This window comes from Sorghum bicolor, chromosome 2, assembly GCF_000003195.3.
Source record: "Sorghum bicolor cultivar BTx623 chromosome 2, Sorghum_bicolor_NCBIv3, whole genome shotgun sequence".
Classification (NCBI taxonomy): domain Eukaryota; kingdom Viridiplantae; phylum Streptophyta; class Magnoliopsida; order Poales; family Poaceae; genus Sorghum; species Sorghum bicolor.
Window position 1 is genome coordinate 49694549 of NC_012871.2, and position 19147 is coordinate 49713695.

The 19147-nt window shown below is 43.3% G+C and overlaps 1 protein-coding gene across 5 annotated transcripts; it reads right to left on the reverse strand.

Annotated features, from left to right (window-relative positions):
• On the reverse strand, positions 1743–12828 carry LOC8071867 (flowering time control protein FPA). Of its 5 annotated transcripts, none has more exons than XM_021453150.1 (7): positions 12708–12828; positions 12255–12629; positions 6675–7897; positions 5214–6379; positions 4911–5117; positions 2861–3545; positions 1743–2136 (listed from the first exon to the last, which is right to left on the reverse strand). In XM_021453150.1, exons 1-5 carry the CDS (start codon positions 12708–12710, stop codon positions 4918–4920), a joined length of 2967 nt encoding a protein of 988 aa, XP_021308825.1. In that variant the 5' UTR covers positions 12711–12828; the 3' UTR covers positions 1743–2136; positions 2861–3545; positions 4911–4917. The 5 variants fall into 5 exon arrangements, with proteins under 5 accessions (XP_021308825.1, XP_021308823.1, XP_021308824.1 ...); XM_021453148.1 differs by having other exon boundaries at positions 1743–1853; positions 2046–2136; positions 4911–6379; XM_021453149.1 differs by having other exon boundaries at positions 4916–6379.

Sequence of the window (19147 nt, forward strand, 5' to 3'; positions counted from 1 at the left end):
TACTACCCTCGATGGGCGAGTAGCGACGCTTCCCGGGAGCTGCAAGCGGGTAGATCCAAGTGGATGTCTGAGTCCCATTCGATAGGGATCGGCTAGTGGCCTTATGGGCACATCTCAAAAATACCCGAGGGCGGTCACGGTGGATGTCGGAACCGTTCATTAGGTTCCGAGGGCTCGGTGCCTCCCTCGATGGGATCCCACTTACGTGACACCCGCATGGGTCTCGGATATGACTTGTAAAGATGCGCCGACTCCCTATGGGGCTCGGACCTTGGCCTCTATTGTGCTCATCTTCAGTCATCCCTCGCTCAGTCATCCTGAGGCGACTGTTCGAACCTGTTTTGCAGGTCAGTCTCGCAACCTCTGGAACGTAGGTGGCCATGGCCTGGGGATTTTTGGCCTCGAAAGGCTTTTTTGAACTTGTTTGTAGTGTCGGGGTCGGGCGGGACGGAATCTGCGCTCGACGGGAACCGTCTTGCGATTTTAGCTCGGGGTTAACAGGGGGTCGGACGAGACAGGGACTGCGCCCGACCGAGACCGTCCTGCGACCTTGGTCAGCGGGGGGTCGAGCGCCGCTTGCCCTGGAAGGAACCGCCCCGCCCGTTCAAGCCACTGTGAGGCGGTACACCACAGTGAAAGGGGTAAGGTCGCACAGTTGAAAGAGGTAAGGCTGCAGTTCTCAGGGTGGTTGGAACAGTCGCCACCCTGCCCTGTTGCGGTATGGGAGTCACCGTGCCTGTCACGTCGTGGGTACGGGCGCCGTGCGTTGGAAGTCTTGCTGATCCTGGTGGAGCGGCGTCCGGCGCCCGAGCCTTGAAGGGGTCGGGCGAGGCGGGGTTTACGCCCGAGGCCAAGGGGATCGGGCGAGACGGAACTTGCGCCCGAGGCCGAGGGGATCGGGCGAGGCGGTGTCTGCGTCCTAGGCCCTGAGGGGTCGGGCGAGACGGATCTTGCGTCCGAGGCCCTGAGGGGTCGGACGAGCTGGGGCCCGTGCCCTGGTGATCGTGGTTAATTTGCTTTGTCCTTTGCGTTTTTTATAGCTCTGATTTGGGTATCCCTTTTTATGGTACCCAACAATATTTATCACAAACAAACGAAATTGCTACAGTACCGAAAACTTTTCACTTTTCGGAACTAAACAAGGCCATATTTAAATTCTGAAGTGGTTGCAAATCAAACATCACACCATCATAGTAACAGATGGCAAGATTTCGTGTGGCGGGCAGGGCCATTGACAAGGCGCCGTGCCTCAACAGCACTTTGCTGCAACATCCTAGTCCAAACACGCTGTTACCACGATTCCAAATCCAATTTGAACAAAAGAAGCTGCTGGTCAAGTAAGACTCTGTTTAGATTGGAGATGAAAAATGTGTCACATCGCATCTGTTGGAAGGATGTCGGAAGAGGTTTTTAGAAACTAATAAAAAAACAAATTACATTGCTCGTCTGGAAACTGCAAGACAAATCTATTAAGCATAAATTAATCTATCATTAGTACATGTGGGTTACTGCAGCACTTAAGGTTAATCATGGATTAACTAGGCTTAAAAGATTCGTCTCGTGATTTTCAACCAATTTGTGTAATTAGTTTATTTTTTTATCTACATTTAATGTTTTATGTATGTGTCTAAAGATTCGATGAGATGAATAAAAATTTTTTAGGTGGAAAACTAAACAGGGTCTAAATCGCCCTCCAACACAGCACTTGAAATAAAGCTCCCTCCATCACAAACACAAAGACAGAACACAAAGAATAGAGCAGGCAGCCATCACAGGGCACACCACCTGAATCATCCGTACACCACTGCCTCGCCTTCACCCAACAAAGCCAGGACGTCACCACGGACGGCTCCCTTTGTAAAATAAAATAAAATAAAAAAGAAAAAGAGAGAGAGATGCAAATCTAGGTCTGGAATAAACAAGGAACTAAGCACCAGGTAATACGTAGCACAGAAAAAAGGCCATCATCATTCTTCATTCGTGTCATGCGACTACGAGGGAGACCAGAGGAATGCAGTGCAGTGCCATCATCACACATACTCTACCTTGATCTCCATGCCGTGACACCTTTGTAGGAGTAGCAGTAGCATTTAGCAAGCAGTAGTGACTGGGGAGTAAGACCCGTTGGTTCACCACCTAAAATTTTTTCATCCATCCCATCAAATCTTTAGACATATGCATGAAACATTAAATATAGATAAAAAAAATAAACTAATTACACAGTTTAGTTGAGAATCGCGAGACGAATCTTTTAAGTCTAGTTACTCCATGATTAGCCTTAGGTGCTACAGTAACCCACATATGCTAATGACAAATTAATTATGCTTAATAAATTTGTCTTGCAGTTTCTTGACGAGCTATGTAATTTGTTTTTTTTATTAGTTTCTAAAAACCCCTTCCGACATCCTTCCGACACATCCGATGTGACACCAAAAAAATTTTCATCTCCAATCTAATCTCCAATCTAAACAGGCCCTAAAACAACAGCCGCCTCCCTACTGGCATGGCACAGGCATGCTCTTTAGCAGACAAGCCGGCCATCCATGGCCGAGAGCAGCATAAAGCTGATGCACTGAAACAAGTGCCGCAATCATGCAGTACTACTACTACACCCACACAAAGGTGAAAGCTCAGCGAGGATTAAAAAAAAAACTGGGGAAGAAAAAAGGAGCTGCTCTGAATCTGAAGCATCTCGGCACCACAAGACAGACAGTCATGAACTAAAAGATGTTTATGGCGGCAACCAGTTTCGAATGACCAAAAGATTACACATCACGAGTCACGCCAAGCTACACTTTACCCCGTTGCTAACATGCTAAACAGCTAAAGCAATGTCAAAGGTAACAAGAGGCTTCACTACCTTTAGACCACATAACAGCTTCCCCAGTGCATGTAGCAAAATGTACAACTGTCGAACAATTCCAAACAAACATGCCTCATATGGCACGTCAGGGGGTCATAAGGCTCTCTAGGTTCCATGTAGCCATGAACACCATCATGAGGATCGCTAGGAATAAAGAGGCACAAGGAAACGAATTACGCAACGCCTGATGATATAAGGTGGCAAAAATCGCAAACTTGGGGTGAACATCCATAGTAATAACTGCATTGCTATTGTTACTAATGCTAGCCATACCATCATACCCTCTGGAAAGGAGACAGTCAGTTACTCAGTTACGCTCCACCATCTGTACCAGGCCAACAACAATGCAGACAACAGCTAATCTATACACCCTCCATTTCCAAATTAAAAGGCATTTTGCCTTTCTCTATATGCATTCATTTTACTATATATCTAGACATATGGTGTGTATATATATCTAAATGTATAGCAAAAAAGTATGTATATAAATATAGCCAAAACTCCTTATAGTTTGGAATGGAGAGAGTAGTTTAAAAGGAAACCACTCGTCCTAAACATTCACATCACAGGAGGTGATGGTATAAAACCACAGAAGTATGTAGTCATCAGTTTCAAGCTCCTCAGATCAGAACAAAGAAGGATGGCGCCAATGATGATCCTTGCAGCTAGACATTACCAATACCTGCCATAAGATGTGATTCAAATCGTGATGAGTGTGAATTGCTGAAAAGTGCAATCAGTTCCCCGTTTCTAATAAATGGCGAGAATCATGGGCTGGTTAGCTTACAATTAGGTTATACAGACCAAATGAGGCATAAGAATAAAGAATTAATGCAACTATCTTTCCTAGTCATAGTATATCGGAAGCATTCTATACAACTACCAAAGCAACCCCACAAACATGTTAATGTGGACTTCAACTAGGGATATGCACCTGGGCTTCGGCTGGCACACAGCTGGGCCAATCAGCTACCCACTCGCAAAACCTAGATGTTGACATAGGATGAAAGTTACATCTACTTTCACTGGATATACAGTGTGCCACCATCTACTTTGAAGGTATATGATTCACTGATAACTGATAGGAAGATGTGCAAAGATATGCACCTCTGTATCTTCAGGATCAGATCAGATCGTATCTTCAAAAACTCGAAGTTTCCCTCTATGGCTCTATCTCTGTTAAATAACAGGATCCCAAAGAAAAATACATTTTCTACCACACAGAGCAAATACACTTTCTACCAGGCAGAGCAAACTTCAAGAATTTTGACTAAGTAATGCACAGATCCTGCAGCAAATACACTGCTGTAATATGCATAAGGAAATAGGAAATAAAACTCAGCCCTTAGGGTAAAGACCAACCCTGGGTACTAAGAGCATCTCCAAGAGACTAGGTAAATCATTTTGTAAATGTAAATATGGCTATTATTAGCAAAAAAAAAACATCTCCAACAGGCTCTCCATCTCATTATCTAAATATAGCCGCAAGCTATTCCATGTTTTTCGCTCGTTATACAAAGCAAGTGAGGCTCGCTCGCCAAGTCCGCGTGAATCGCGACAGCTGGGGCACGTCATGACATGCAGCGCTCTGAATGGCTCGAGGGCGCAACCAGCCACATGCGAGGAGGGATGGATGGCAGAAGATAGAGTATGTTGTGGTGCTCTAGTATTTGGAGAGCTATTTTTATTTAGACAGCCTCTAAATCTTGGTTTTTAGAGATTTATTTTACCCAGTCTCTTGGACATGCTCTAAGTGAAGAAGAGTCTTTCTTGCTGTAGGACCGAGCAAACACCCTGGAACATCTGTCCAGGAGCAGCCACACATATCTCTGCAACTGCATCACTGGAACATCAGCAGGCAAGAGGGTGTTTTTTTTAAAAAAAAGCCCCAGAAACTCACTCCACTAGGAATCAAACTCAGGCACTGAGGTGCTAATAAGGCCCTACAACCACTAGACTACAGCCCCATTCACAAATGGGAAATCAATACATATTCTGCAAGCAAATGAAAAGAAAGTTTTGAAATAGATTTCTGAGAAACAATTACCTTACATCTATTTCTGGCCACCAGGATTTGATTGATTTTGTATCTGCTTAAGCAGGGTTGCCGCCAATTGCAGTGTTGCTTGAAGGCGCTTTTGAGGATCTCCATCAAGGTCCTGAGCAGGTAGTTGTTGGCTAGATTGCTGGCCAGAAGTAGCTAAAGGCTGCACTGTGGGAGCACTTGATGTTTGCTGCTGAAAGGGTGGAGGACCTTCAGGAAGTGGAGGAATGAACGGTCTCATTGGCATGGAAGAATGAGCTGGGTTGACCAAAGCATGAATGGGTGGCATAGGCAAAGTGGTGTTACCAAGTATAGGAGCACTGGTCGGAAGCGCATTAAGTGGATTTGCAGGTAGTGAGCCTATTGGTGGCACTGGCACATGGGCATGTAATTGTTGCATAGATGGTGGAACAGGTGGCAGTGAGTTCTGGACAGGGATGGAGCCAGAGTTGCCTGGCATCATTGTAGCATGTCCATGAGGATTGGAATTCTGTATGAATCCAGATTGATTGTTTGAGCTGTCCACAGGCAAACCAACTTTTCTAGGTTGGTTTTGTTGTGCAAGAAGGGCAGCCAGCTGTGCAAGTTGATCAGGTGGCAGTGATACTGGAATAGTAGGTTGATCAGATCTAGCTACCTGCTGTGAGTTGGGTTGCATGGAAGGCCAGGACATGCTGTTGGATGCTTCACCTGGTGCATACCCTGAAGCTGTCCCAGTTGGTACTACTCCAGAAGCAAATGTGTACGGATCATGTGTCCTGTTATTTAGCGCACGAGAGATTGCACCCTGCTCCAAACTGGAGTTACCAGAACCTGGATTTGGATCATCCAGGTTATTGGACCATCCTGAGGGCAACCTGTTTGGGAGTTGCTGGTGTTCACCTTGTGCAATACCCATAGGGAGGTCCGCTGGTGGCCTTTCTTGCGGTAATTGAGAAACAACATATGGAGGAGCACTCTCTGGCTTATAGGGTGGAATAAAATCTGCACTTGCTGGGGTATAGCTTACACCTGATGAGCGGACATAATCTGGACCCTGTGGGAATGTGCTGATATCTGGAGGATTGAGCCTTCTCAGTGCATGCAGATCTTCACAATTGCTTACATCAGTGTTGAAATTACTTGCAGAAGATGGGTGAGCTCTCTCCAATGATTTGCGATTCGGCGAGCTGTAATCTGGATTTGACTGCTGAAACTTAAGAATGACTCCAGATATGCTGACATTTCCAGGCACTCTCAGTACCTGCTCTGAGAAATCTGAAGGTGGAACAAGAAACAAGGTGCTCCTCTCTCCAAGCTTACAGACTGCTGCACGCTGCTTATCACCTAGGTAACTCATGAAATCATTATAAGCTGTCATGTCCGCATCATTTTCTGGGACAAAAAATACAACCCAGCTGCCAGCAGCTTGATAGTAGTGCTTAGAAAGCATATCTAGACTTGTCCTAGCAGTGCAATCCAGAAACTCAGGCCTGAAAAGTACAAAATTAACAAAAATAACATCAACACTCAATGTTTGAACAAAAGATGCTTAAATATGGAATGTTGTAAATATAGAGAACAGATATCCAAGGGATCGCACTATGGGCAACATACCAAAAGCATGCAGTAATGAAGTATAGATATAATGGCTCAACTACAAAAACAAAGAGTCACTTGTGAACAGAATCTTAAGTGCATGCTAATCTCCCTGTTGTAGATGCTGTGTTGTAAACTGTAGCTAAGACAGAACAGAGAAAATATAGGAATATAAGAATGGAAACTTACAGCATGAAGTTAAGGACCTTCCCAACAGGGAAGCATCGAGCTCGGCAGATCGGTGTGCCTCCCTTTGCTATTGTACCATTCCATTTCCATTCATCCTTAAGAGCAGGTTCATGATGGTCAGGAGTAGATCTATCCATTTTCCCTAAACGCCTATCGAAACTCTCTTGAGCACGCCATGGTTCATGTTTATTTGTAAGTGGAGTTATATTCTTTAAAGGATGAACATGATGTCTATCATGCATATCAGTAAACGAAGAGGTTCTCGAGTGTAAACCATCTTCTGAAAGATCATGATGGGGCCTCCTTTGGTACTCAGGGTAAACTTTTCCTCGATCAAATTCTGAGAAAGGATATTCAGGAAGTTCAGTATCATGCACTTGAACACCCTTCAGCTTCTTTGAAATAAGATATGAATTGTCTTCAACGTCCCAAGAATCTTCCAATGGTAAGGGTCTCTGAGGTCTGTCAAAAGGAATGTTGTTCCATGGCTTCCATGGCGCATCATTCCTAGCAGTAGGGCTTTGTCTATGGGGCTCATACAATTTCTCAGGCAGCCTTCTTTCTTGACCCAGCTTCCGTGTTCTAAAAGACTCAATATTAGACGCATGGCCAAGCTCTATTCCAGCGTCCTGTTCAAAATAATTACCCTTGCTGAAGCCAACATCATCAGCATCTCTTGACAACCTATTAGGGCCAAAATGTGGTGTTGACATGCGAAAATCTCTTGGAGGGCTATCAACAGGCCTAGCCCTAGGAAAGTCTTCAAAATCATGGTCTCTCATGACAGGCCGAGCACTAGGTTGGGGGGAATATGGGGCAACAAATGATCGTTTCCCAACTTCTGGCGCAGCACCTTCATTTCGAGAAAAGCATATGCTTACTCGTGAATTATTGAAAAGCTTTCCCTGAAGTGCTTCTTTTGCTCTGCAGGCTGCTGCAATACTAGTGTACTGGACAAATGCATATGTTCGGCCTGGGAATGTTGTTACCCTGAGAACCTTCCCAAAAGGAGAAAAGGCTTCCCACAGAAGAGCCTCATCTACCTTTAAACCAGGAGGGAAGCCTATCCATAACACCTCACTAGGTTCCATTGGCCTATTTCTTTTATATTTATCTATTGTGTTTTCAGGACTCAGATGCCGTTTTCTCCCATGTTCAATAGAATGCCGCTCATCAGCATGTTGTGTATATCTGTCATCCATTGAGCTACCTGAAGCCTTATCCTGAAAATTCAAATAGTTCAGGTAACCCGGTACCACTTAATGCGTGCAACAGTGTAAAATTAGGATAATGGGAGAACCGGACATACAAGAATAAAGCATAATCGACAAATTAAACTGAATGTTGTTTAGCCCTGATCATAGAAAGATGAATTTAAACAAGCAAACTAGTGATAAGGTACACCTCCATGGCAGTGGAGATAACTTCACTGGCTACAACAGTATTCTTATTCTTAAACTCCAAAGTACTCTAGATAACGAGGTTGTCATAGAGAACATAAATTCCTCAAGCTGTTATAACCTTAAAAAAACATGATGAGGGGAAGAAAGCCCCAACCCAATAACCCAATGACCACAAGTATTCTGTCCTACATGTCATTGTTTCCTATATTAGGGGGAGAACAGTAGCAAAAGAATGAAGGAATATGTTGCATCTAGTCTTTGTAATAGTATAGGCAACCAATTCAAGGTTCCAACGTTCAGTACATAATGAGTTACATCAAACTTGGTGAGCCACATATAATGGAAACTTAGTTGTCTCGTCTTTTAAGGTTTTGAAGACAGCAGTCCAACAAAATTATGAGCTTGACTAGACACTCATTGAATATTGAGAGAAATAGCCAAATTTCCAGTTTCACAGCATTCTACACCAAGCCAAAGAAGCACGGAGACAATCCAGCAAAGATGGGCTAAGTGTTGCGAACTCAGAAATTTTGTTGCAAAGGAGTTCACAAATATTGCGAACACTGGATGCTGAAAAGGTTGAATATTGTGGCTACCATATCATCTGGTCCTCACAACATTTGCAAACACTTTTTGCAACAAAGTTTTCAACAGTTCCATTTTTTCCATGATGTAACCCAAATGCTATACAATTTTCTGGGATAATGCTTAGAGGCCAGCCATTTGCAGGACTTGTCACTGTCATTTTTTGGCATACCATATTTCGAGCAAGGGTTATAGTGCCTTGCCTGTGTCAATTCTTGTTATAAGCAGCTAAATCCTGCATATATCAATGCTTCTGGAAACTTTCATGTCTGCATCTGTAGTTCTGAACACGTATCGGATGCTGATATAGAAAGTATTTGTTTGGTCAAGTAATGAATGTATACGTAGGAAACCAGATACAATGTCATGATATGGCTGCAAGCCATGACAACCAGTTATAGTTCTCGATTTCCCATCCAAGTATAGCTAATTTTCTTGACCTACGTCGGTTCAAAATATGATGTTACTGAAGAAATGTATGAGTTGTGCTTGGCTCAATATGAATCAACTATCCTTAACTCTTTGTGACTGCTTCAAGATATATGTAGCCATACAACCATATTAGTAGTTTTGAAAAAAAAATATTACTGCCCTATCAGTTTTTATCATTGTGCAATATATTGCCATGTGCTGCAGAGAGAAAAGAGAAGGATATTCAGTTGTTTCTTTACTCCATCAGGTTTCCTACTATAACAACTCTGGCTGTCCATTCGTAAAGTTCGGCAAAAGGTGCTCCGCTTATCAGAAATTACTGTACCTACCATACTTGTCTACTTAATTGTGTTTTGATGTTACTTAGTTGTGCTCATTAATTTCAAGTACCTAAAACGGTGCTAGTCATCACAAGCATTCCTCTATTGTTCTTGATGATTCCTTTGAATTAACAGGTTTAAAAATAGATGGATTGGTGTAGTTTTAAAAAGTATTCATGTATGTTCCTTTTTGAAGGTATTCATGTATTTATTTGCGTTCAACTTGTCATAGCATCATGAGTTAGTGTTGGGACACGGTGGCTCAGCGCCAAAGGTCCACCACATCTAACGACTAACGAAAATACATGCCGCCAGCTTTATGATTTCAGGAGACAACCAGATGCCTACGTCATGCCGAGAAGGTCTATCGGTGGGCCTGCATCAATAAGCCTTCGGTCGGAGCACCGGAAGACGGTGAAGGCTGGAAGATCTCCACCCCAAGTTAGTGACAAGCAAGATGTAGGTCTCCGGCCCAGAGAGGAAGCCGCCCCATGGACTTTAGCAGCGCTCGACAAGGGCCCACGGGAGAAAAGCATGTTCCAAGACCGGCTCGACAAAGGCCCATGAGATGGAGGCGGTAACCAGGAGACAAAGACTAGATAGCCCCTGAGGGGGAATTTAAGGCATGCTCTGGTTAGCGAGGAGCAATAATGTAATTTCATGAATGAAGTGTAATGGCCTATAAAAAACGGGGCTCAGCCCCAAGAACAGAGAGGTTCTTTGGGCTCGAAACCCTAGAATCATAATTGCCTCGATCACTGTGTGAATCTTTTTGGGCCTTCGGGCATCGCCGAAGGTCCCCCCTGTACCTTGTCAGGATCTGAATCCCAACAGGTAGCACATCATGAAGTAGGTGAGTTCAGTAACAACAGTCCATCAGCAATCAATCAAGTCATCAGTACCAGATGGATATGGCAATATTTCTATTAATCAAAATATTATGCATGGAAATTCAATCAGTCACCCATTTTTTGTGATTATATGTCCAAAATGACTGACAATATGGCATGCCAGCTAACTACAATTAACCCAAGGGGCATAAAGGCAACTGTTTAATGCTTATCCAGCTAAGTTCTACTCCTTCCATCCCGAAAATAATGCAATTCTAGCTGCAGTACTAAGTCAAACCATCTTCAGTTTGACTAAAATTATACAAAAAGGGTAATAATATTTATGATATAAAATATGTATCATTAGATTCATCATGGAATATATTTTCGTAGTGCACCTATTTGGAATCATAGATGTTGATACAATTTTCTATAAGCTTAGTCAAACCCAAAATAGTTTGACTTTAAACTCAAAATAGTTTGACTTTGATTAGATCTAGAATTGCATTCTTTTTGGGACAGAGGTAGAACACAACTGGATCCATGAATGAATAGTCAATGATGTAGACATCTGACACATGTGCTCAGATCAATCATCTTAGGAGTCAAGAGATTTCTGCTGTTCCTATTGTTCACCAATACTACACTTGAATCCAAGACAATTAGAAGTAGAGTCGGTGCGGTTAGCAGTACCAAAAAAGTCTGCCATTACATAAAAGTCTACATATGAATGATGATGCTTTATCCTTTGGACATTTACTTTGACAACATTAAACTTACAGGTAGTTGCCCATTTGTCCAGAAAGCAAACACAACGTCAAACAGATAAAACTAATAGGGGGTTCATATAAAGCAACAGTGTGCTGCATTTAATTAGATTGACCAGGCCTGCATGGATTAAGTGTACCAGAGGTCCCTGCAATGTACCTTAAAGTTTTAATATTCATTCCATATTTAGCCTACTATAAGTGTAAAGCAAGCTACATATTGGTTCCATGGAACTTAATATCAAGCCACACATTATATTTCTGGCATTTTTCACATCACAAATAAAAAGGTGTAAGGAATCTCCATAGGGCAAAGAGTTAAGAAAGGGTACTTGGTGCTGAAGAAATTTAGTGTGACATATCGATGATATTGATGCATTAGATTTGCAGCAGTCTCTCTCTGATGCTTCATAAAGGATGACATATTTCATCACTTTTGCCCCCCCAAAAAAGTGTCCTTGTAGTTTTCACATGCATTAACAGTTTCCCTGAGTATTCAGCATCACGAGATGCACTATATATGAAACATCTGAAGATGTCATCATCAATTGAACAGAGAATTTTTCAAGCCATGAGGATGCACATTTGATCTTTGATTAAATATAAGGACGCCCCACATATGACCTTCTAGGAACCGTCTGTTAGAAGTTTATTACTAAGAGACAAGAGTTGCCCTAAATAAATGGGGAAAACAATTACTCAGTCCCTCATAATTATTGGTGAATTATTGACATGAGACAGCAGCAACATATTTATCACACTCAAGCAGGTACTTTCTAGTATTGATGATTCAGAGTGCAATGGCAAGGGGAAGATACATGGCAATAATCTCAGATGGTTATCCTTTGCCCTTTGCAGGACATCTGACAACTAAGGGCCACAAATGCTGAGACACTGTGGGTGTAATTGTTCATATTCAGTGAAACCTGTGACCAATGGTGCTGACTAAATAAATCCTGCAATGGTAGAATTTCACACAGGTGAACAACATTGAGATTCTTCATTAGCCAGGCACATGAAACCACCTTCTACTATGTTCCTGCACATTTCCGGGCATACCTGTTTTGAACCGATTTGACACTGGGGCAGTGCTGTGAACCCTAAATTTAACTGTCGTGATTCAGCATGTCTTGAATTGAAACACTAAGGTTTGTACACAAGATAAGAGAAGAACACGGCACTGATAATTGCTTGGAGTCAAATTAAATAAATATATAATTAACAGAGGATGTTCAACACTAACCCCCTTGGAAAACTCGATCCTAACAGGCGCCCCAGCCAGGCGAGCCCCCTGGAGCTCCCGCACCGCGGCCACGGCGTCCCCCTCCCGCAGGAAGCTCACGAACGCGAAGTTCCGGCCGGGCTGGCGGGCGACATCCTCGATGTCGCCGCACCGGAGGAACAGCTCCGACAGGTCGGACGCCGTGACGCTGGGCGCCAGGCCGCCCACCCACAGGTGCCGCGACGGCGGCGCCACTCCCCAGCCCGACCCCCGACGCGGGAGTGGGAAGTACGGATCCTCCTCGATGCGGATGCCGTGACGGACAGGCCGCTCGTCGCCCGGCGGCCCGCCGCCGAACCTCCCCCGTCCACCCGGGCCGCGGCGGTCCCTCGCCATCTGCAAAAACCGGTCGAGATTGGTTAGCGCAGCTGCATTTCCATCGCCCGCGTGAGAATAAAAAGGATGGAGTTGTACCATTGGCGACGGCGCCGGCGCGCGGCGGCGATTGAGAGGTTAGGGTTTGCGGTTGGATGGGACGGATGAGGAAGCCCAATGGTTTTTCTTCTTTTCTTTTTCTTTCTAAAAAAATGCCAATTTCTCTTGCAAGCCTATATTTATATTTAGGTAGAACTTTGTCTCTAAAATGGAATCTATAAAGTTTACTTCGCTTACGTGCATACTTCTTTCTTTTTTTTCTACATAACTTTGCTTACGTGTGTGTATATATATATATGACGCGTTTCTTTTACACGCGCGTGTAGTTACTCTCATCTGTGTATCTCTAGAAGGCTACTATCCTGATGCTAGGTGCCAAGCTATCAAATACCTCATCAGGGTTGATTAAAGATCCCTGGACTTTACTGCATCAAGAGCAATCGAAGCATTGATGGCTTCTTCGCGTGCTAACACCAGTCTCGGTCTATTTTGCAAAAATACCCTTTAAATTCTCAAAATCAACCCGCGGTCCATTACCTTTCTACTCATAGTCTTCCACCACGCAACCCTAGTGTCTCAAACTCTCCATCCCTCTCTCCTTTCTCTCCTCTTCCCCCTGCCACCACACCTCCATCCCTCCCTGCGCACAGCCTTCACACAGCGACCTCTCAAGCATGGAAGTGGCCTCTGCGGCACGAGGGCGCACACGATGTAGAGGCGTGTAATCGGGCAGACCTGTCGTCCCCTCCCTACCCTCTCCTCCGCACGACGCCTCCATGCCGGCATGAGCAATGTCGTTACTTGGAAAGCATCCTCTGCCTCTTTCACCTCCTCTATGGTTGCATTGACGACAACCACGTCTGTCTTGGGCCTTCCTTCTCGCGACCATCGGCAAGGATCTCGTTGGTAGATCCTACTGGATCTTGGAGGTGCAGCGATGTTGGTGATGAGATCCCCTCTTTTTCTCTCGCAATGGCACAGAAGGCTCTCCAAGATTAGTCTCTCTATTCCTCAGATCTAGATCCCAGCAATGAAATATAAGATACTCTATCTTTATTGAATTATTGTTGCATGCTTAACTTGGCCTCTTATGCCAATGTCGAGGTTGGTTTCGTGCAGTGTGATTAATGTGCCATCTGCAGTTGAGCTTGGCAAGAGATGGCTTCAGTGACCTGAGACCGAGGGGGATTCCACGTTGTTCCTCTTGTATGTCACCCGATGCAAAAAGGTTTGTAATTTGTTCTTTGCGTGTATCCTTACAGGTAGTAGTGATTTGTTCCCAGCAGAGGTGGGTACCAAATATCTTTTCTTGGTTTCGATTTGACTATTCCTGTGGTAGTGCCAATGGCAGGGCTGCTTCCCTTTTAGATGTGTTATTTATTTTGGGAATATCCATAACAACAAAAGGGCAACAGTGGTAAACCAAAGGCATACTTGAACTCTTAAGTGCCATTTCATTAGGAGAGCTAAGCTAGGTTTTAGCTTGAAGCCTTGAAATGAACAAAAGTTGTTGTGTTTCAGTTTTGTCTCCTATAGTTGTAGATTCCTAGTTGTTAGACAACAAACATGGGAAAAAGGTATGTCCAAGGCATATACAGAGTTTGATATGTGTTTTTATGGATCATGTTACCAAATAAATCCTCTATGGTGGTTGAAATTGATAGTCAGATCGAACAAACACTACCTTCCCCAAAGCTCTTATATTCTAAAATAATATTTGTCCACTGGATTTTTAGTTAATTTGTTACCTACTTTGACTCTATATGCTTTTCCTTACATATTAAGGAAACTAACGACATAGGGAAAAACATCTCTAATGTTTTGTCATCTTAATTTTTTGGTACTGAAAACTGGAAGAGACAGATGCTCACCTTTCCTCTAAAACAACTACTGTTGGTTACTTTTGTGTCATCCTGAAATGGGAATTATTGTAACATCTCATATGAGTGCTCTATGTTTTAGGCCGATATAACGCCTTAAATGATCACAGATAACCTGATAAACTACTTATACAAATTTGAACTATTTGGGTTGGCACCTTTAACAAATATTGTGTCACTGCCTTTGATGTTTATTACTGCAATATCAACCTTAACTAGCATTGCTCCCACTAGGGCCTGTGACTACAAAATGTGGCCATAACTATACCTCTACGTACTGGCTTGAGTAATGTGTGTCCATTTCTATGCCCGTGCTCGTGGATGATCTCTATTTGTGCTATGTGACATAAAATCAGATCACTTAATAGGTGCTTTGTGGTTGTGACTGTAAATAATGATTTATCCATATGAGGGTTAGCATCATAAGATTAAATGAAGCTTCTGCTCCTTGTTTGTGTTATGCAGGGATTTATAATTTGCTTCTTTATTGAGTTTTTGGATCTCTACCCCATATAATGCACCCAAAAAACTATCCTAAAGCCACACCTAATAGTGTCCACCACAGTCATCAACTCTTCTAAGTACACCCACAAAATTACACATAGGAGTACCTAATATTTCAAACGTATGGACGAGATTAACTCTAATAATCTCCTTTCTCTCACTCACTCACATCTAACGTACCAGATTGCTGGGATCAGAACTCATCACTCATCCCTCTTCCGTCCCGCACCCACGCAGGCACGAAACACGAAGTGCCCTCTCCCATCCCGCACCCAACAGGCGCGAAGCACGAGGCGCACGAACGCAAGGACCAACGCCGGTCGCCGCCCGCACGCCGCACGCAGCAACGCAGGCACGCCACACGCAGCCACGCTGCTCGCACACTCGCAAACCTGCCCGCCGCCGCCAAGCAGCCACGCCGCCCGCGCCGCGAGACAGCCGTGCGACCACAACTCGTGAGGAAGTCACTGCGACGCCGGAAGTCATTGCAACGGAAGTTCATTGATTTGGAAGAAGCATGGGTAAGGCTGTTCATGCGGCCTGTTGCTGCATCTCTGCATTCTCTGCTCACGTAGAGTCAGAGCTCAGAAGTCGTTGCTCTGCTTTCTTTCTCTTATTTAGGCCTTGTTTAGTTCCCAAAATTTTTCAAGATTCTCCGTCACATCGAATCTTGCGGCACTTGCATGAAGCATTAAATATAGACGAAAATAAAAACTAATTACGCAGTTTACCTGTAAATCGCGATACGAATCTTTTGATCCTAGTTAGTCTATGATTGGATAATATTTGCCACAAACAAACGAAAGTGCTACAGTAGCGAAATCCAAAATTTTTCCCAAACTAAACAAGGCCTTAATTTCTTTGGTTTTCTAATCGTGGGAACTTATTTGCCAGGAATTATGAGATCACGTCGTTGCTTTGCTTTTGTTGAGCTTGCTACAGCACGTGAGGCGAGTAGATATTATTTAGAAAATAAATCACGCAGCAGTGCTCCATATGGACTTTAGTAGTTTGACATAGTCATCACCTGTATAAATTTCAGAAAATAGAAACACTTCTTAACCACATGTTATTGGCAAAAGCCCTTGGCCATGTAACACCCAAAATTTTGATTTCAATAAATAGGAATTAATCGAATTTATTTAAGTATTGTTGTGGGCATTTAATCTAGTAAATAAATATTTTTTGTCAAATTAAAAAAAAACACATCATAAGTTTAGAAACTTGATCTTGCATTCATGCTGGAGCATAGTATTTTTGTGTGTTCTTCCTGTTTTTATTTTATTTGTTGGTGCACAAAATTATATTGGGAAAAATGTTTTGGAAAAGGAAAACAGAAAATAAAATAAATAAAAAAAAGGGGAGGAGCCCCTGGAAAACAGGCCGCAGCAGTAGCGCCCGCGCGCGCCTCCCCCTCCTCTCCCCCACCGACGACTGGGCCCCACTGCAGCGCCTCCTTCTCCCCCTTCCTTTCTTCTCCACCGTCGAGGACGAGGCGGACTCGGTCCAAGCGGTAACAAACTCCGGATTCCTTGCCAAATCGACTAACCGACCCCTATAAGTATAGGCTCCCTAGCATCCGCAGCGAACTTTCCTCTGCATCCTAATCGCGAAACCGAGCCCTAGGCGCTCCAGCAAGCACGGTCGAGATCCAGTTTAGGCTGAGCACCTTGCTGCGTGCCGCAAGCCCCACTCGTCGTTCTTCGGCCCCAGAAAAGCATCTCCTTGAACTCACGGTGAGCTCCTCTACCCCGTGGTGTTTTCCTTTCGCGAAACGGTGCTCGGAATCGAGAAGCACGTGTTTACCGGGGAGTTTTTTTTCGGCCGGCAATTGAGCCACCCCGCCGAAGCTGGCCACCTAATGGCCGGACCGCCGCCTGGTCCCCAGTTGCTTTCTGGACCATCAGATCAAGATCCAACGGCCTCCAAAAGAAGATATCACTTCGGTGGCCCTTTTTAATAAAGAGTCCCTGGAAGATTTCATATTTAACCCGCAGTCCCTAGACGCCTGAGAAAAATACGTTTTCCCAATTACGAAAGCGTATTCCAGTCGGCTGAGTTCAAATTTCGTTTTCTGTTATTTACACAGTTTTGCCACTGAACTTAAAATGCTCATAAAATACTCATTTTAATTCCGTTTTTGTCCATTCAAGTTGCGTTAGGTTCGTAATTATATGCTCTACATGTTAGAAATATTAGTTTACTGTTTTGGAACCTTTTAATTTCCTGGTACTATTTAATTAATTATTTCGCTATAGGAAATCTTAGAAAATTCATATCTTTCACGTTTTAATTCCGATTTTCGTGAACTTTACGTTTGTGTGATCGTAGCGCTGCGTAGAATATTTTTATAAACTTTTATATTTGTTTTACCACTGTTTGGTGTATTGTTCTAATTATATCTTGTTTGCTTCGTGTATGATTGTCTATATTGGATTGCGTGTTGTTGATTGATGATTGGGATTAGACGGTGAGCCGTACGTTGGTGATCAAGACCAAGCTTTTGAAGACCAGCAGGCTCAGGAGAGCTTTGAGCAAGGCAACTATAACTTGGGATTATCCTTGTTACCTATTCACTTATAAACACACATATATATCATATGCATGCTATCACCTTGTCGACCTTAGCAAAATCATAGATGATTGTTACCTGTATTCCTTGCTACCTACTTGTTATGCATTTGGTGTAGATGTGCTAGTGCTTGATATAATCCATGATCTTGTAAGATGATTAATAGCTATGCAATGAACGTTATAAGATGACAAATAACTATATGAGATCTTGTCTGTAAGTGATCACTAGGACATCAGTGCAACCATGAGGGCTATAATGGCTCTGGCTTTAGCTCAGTATGGAGACCTTTTCTAGCTTGTTAGCGGTTACCCGAAAGGGCGCTAGAGGGGCTGAACCGACACGGGTATAGTGCGAGCCCCTGTCCCTATGTGTATAGGCTGCGCGTCATTGTGCCATTCGGAAGGGGGTATCTATATCTGCTCGCAAAGGAAACCTTGTGGCCCTAACATGTTAGACGAACTTTTGAAAGGCTTCATAGTGATCCCTGCCGACCTCCCTAGGAAGGGGGTTAAGAGATTAGCTACCTCGGGCGAAAGGGTAAATCATGACTCATGGGTAAAGATGTACAACCTCTGCAGAGTGTAAAACTGGTATACTAGCCGTGCTCACGGTTATGAGCGGCCTTGGGGGTTCTTGCTGCGACGACGATGAGCTTATTAAGTTGTTGTGTTCATTTGATTATCGTTTATGCTATGAATTAATTATGCTTACACTTGATCATGGGATTAATGGATTATTTATGCTTCCTTGACAATTGCTATTTAATTATGAACATGCTATCCACCATTAAAAGCTAAATGCAATCAAACCAGTGTCAGCTATTTGAGCCTCATGAACCCCTGGTTATACTTGTTGAGTACGATATGTGCTCACTCTTGCAATTTCCCAACACCTCAGGATATGATAATGAAGATGACTGGAATTAGGACTAATGTTATGAGTACTAGGTTTGGAGTCAACCAGTCAGCAGTGTCCCTGTGTGGAGCTTCCGTCGAGCGCGTTGTTTACTTCATGCTATCTTTTTTTTTGTAGGAGACTATGTGATATATTATATTTCGCTATTTAATAAACACTGCAATGGTACATTTGAGATTTGTCTACTTATGTGTGCGACTATTCCTGGGGCACATATGAGTCTTTTATGCATCCTATTTTGTTCTTAAAATATAGGTGTGACAAATTGGTATCAAAGCTTTGTTGACTGTCGGACGCAAGCCTAGTTAGAAATTGGCCGTATTAAGGTTTGAAATTGCTACAAAATCCTTGCCCTATAAACCTTGATATTTTTTTCTACACTATATCCTATTCATCTTCACCTTGTTGCTTATTTTAAGGACTTGTTCTCATCTCCACTCTTTGCTTTGAATATGCTTTTAGAACTTTTCTTACCATCTTCTAACGTCATTGAAATAGGAGTTATAGGATCTTCACCCTTAATAAGAAGAGAACGTTAGTACCGCAAGTTGAGTCAATGCTTGAACTGTGAACTTTTGATGCTTGGTTTGGTTTGTTATTATGCT

What these genes read in the sequence shown, in the direction of transcription:
- LOC8071867 (XM_021453149.1), bottom strand. An exon ending in GGATCGAGTTTTCCAAGGGG is followed by an intron (nt 7,898 to 12,254) that starts GTTAGTGTTGAA and finishes TTGAATTTTCAG; the next exon opens with GATAAGGCTTCAGGTAGCTC. An exon ending in AAGGTCCTTAACTTCATGCT is followed by an intron (nt 6,380 to 6,674) that starts GTAAGTTTCCAT and finishes TGTACTTTTCAG; the next exon opens with GCCTGAGTTTCTGGATTGCA.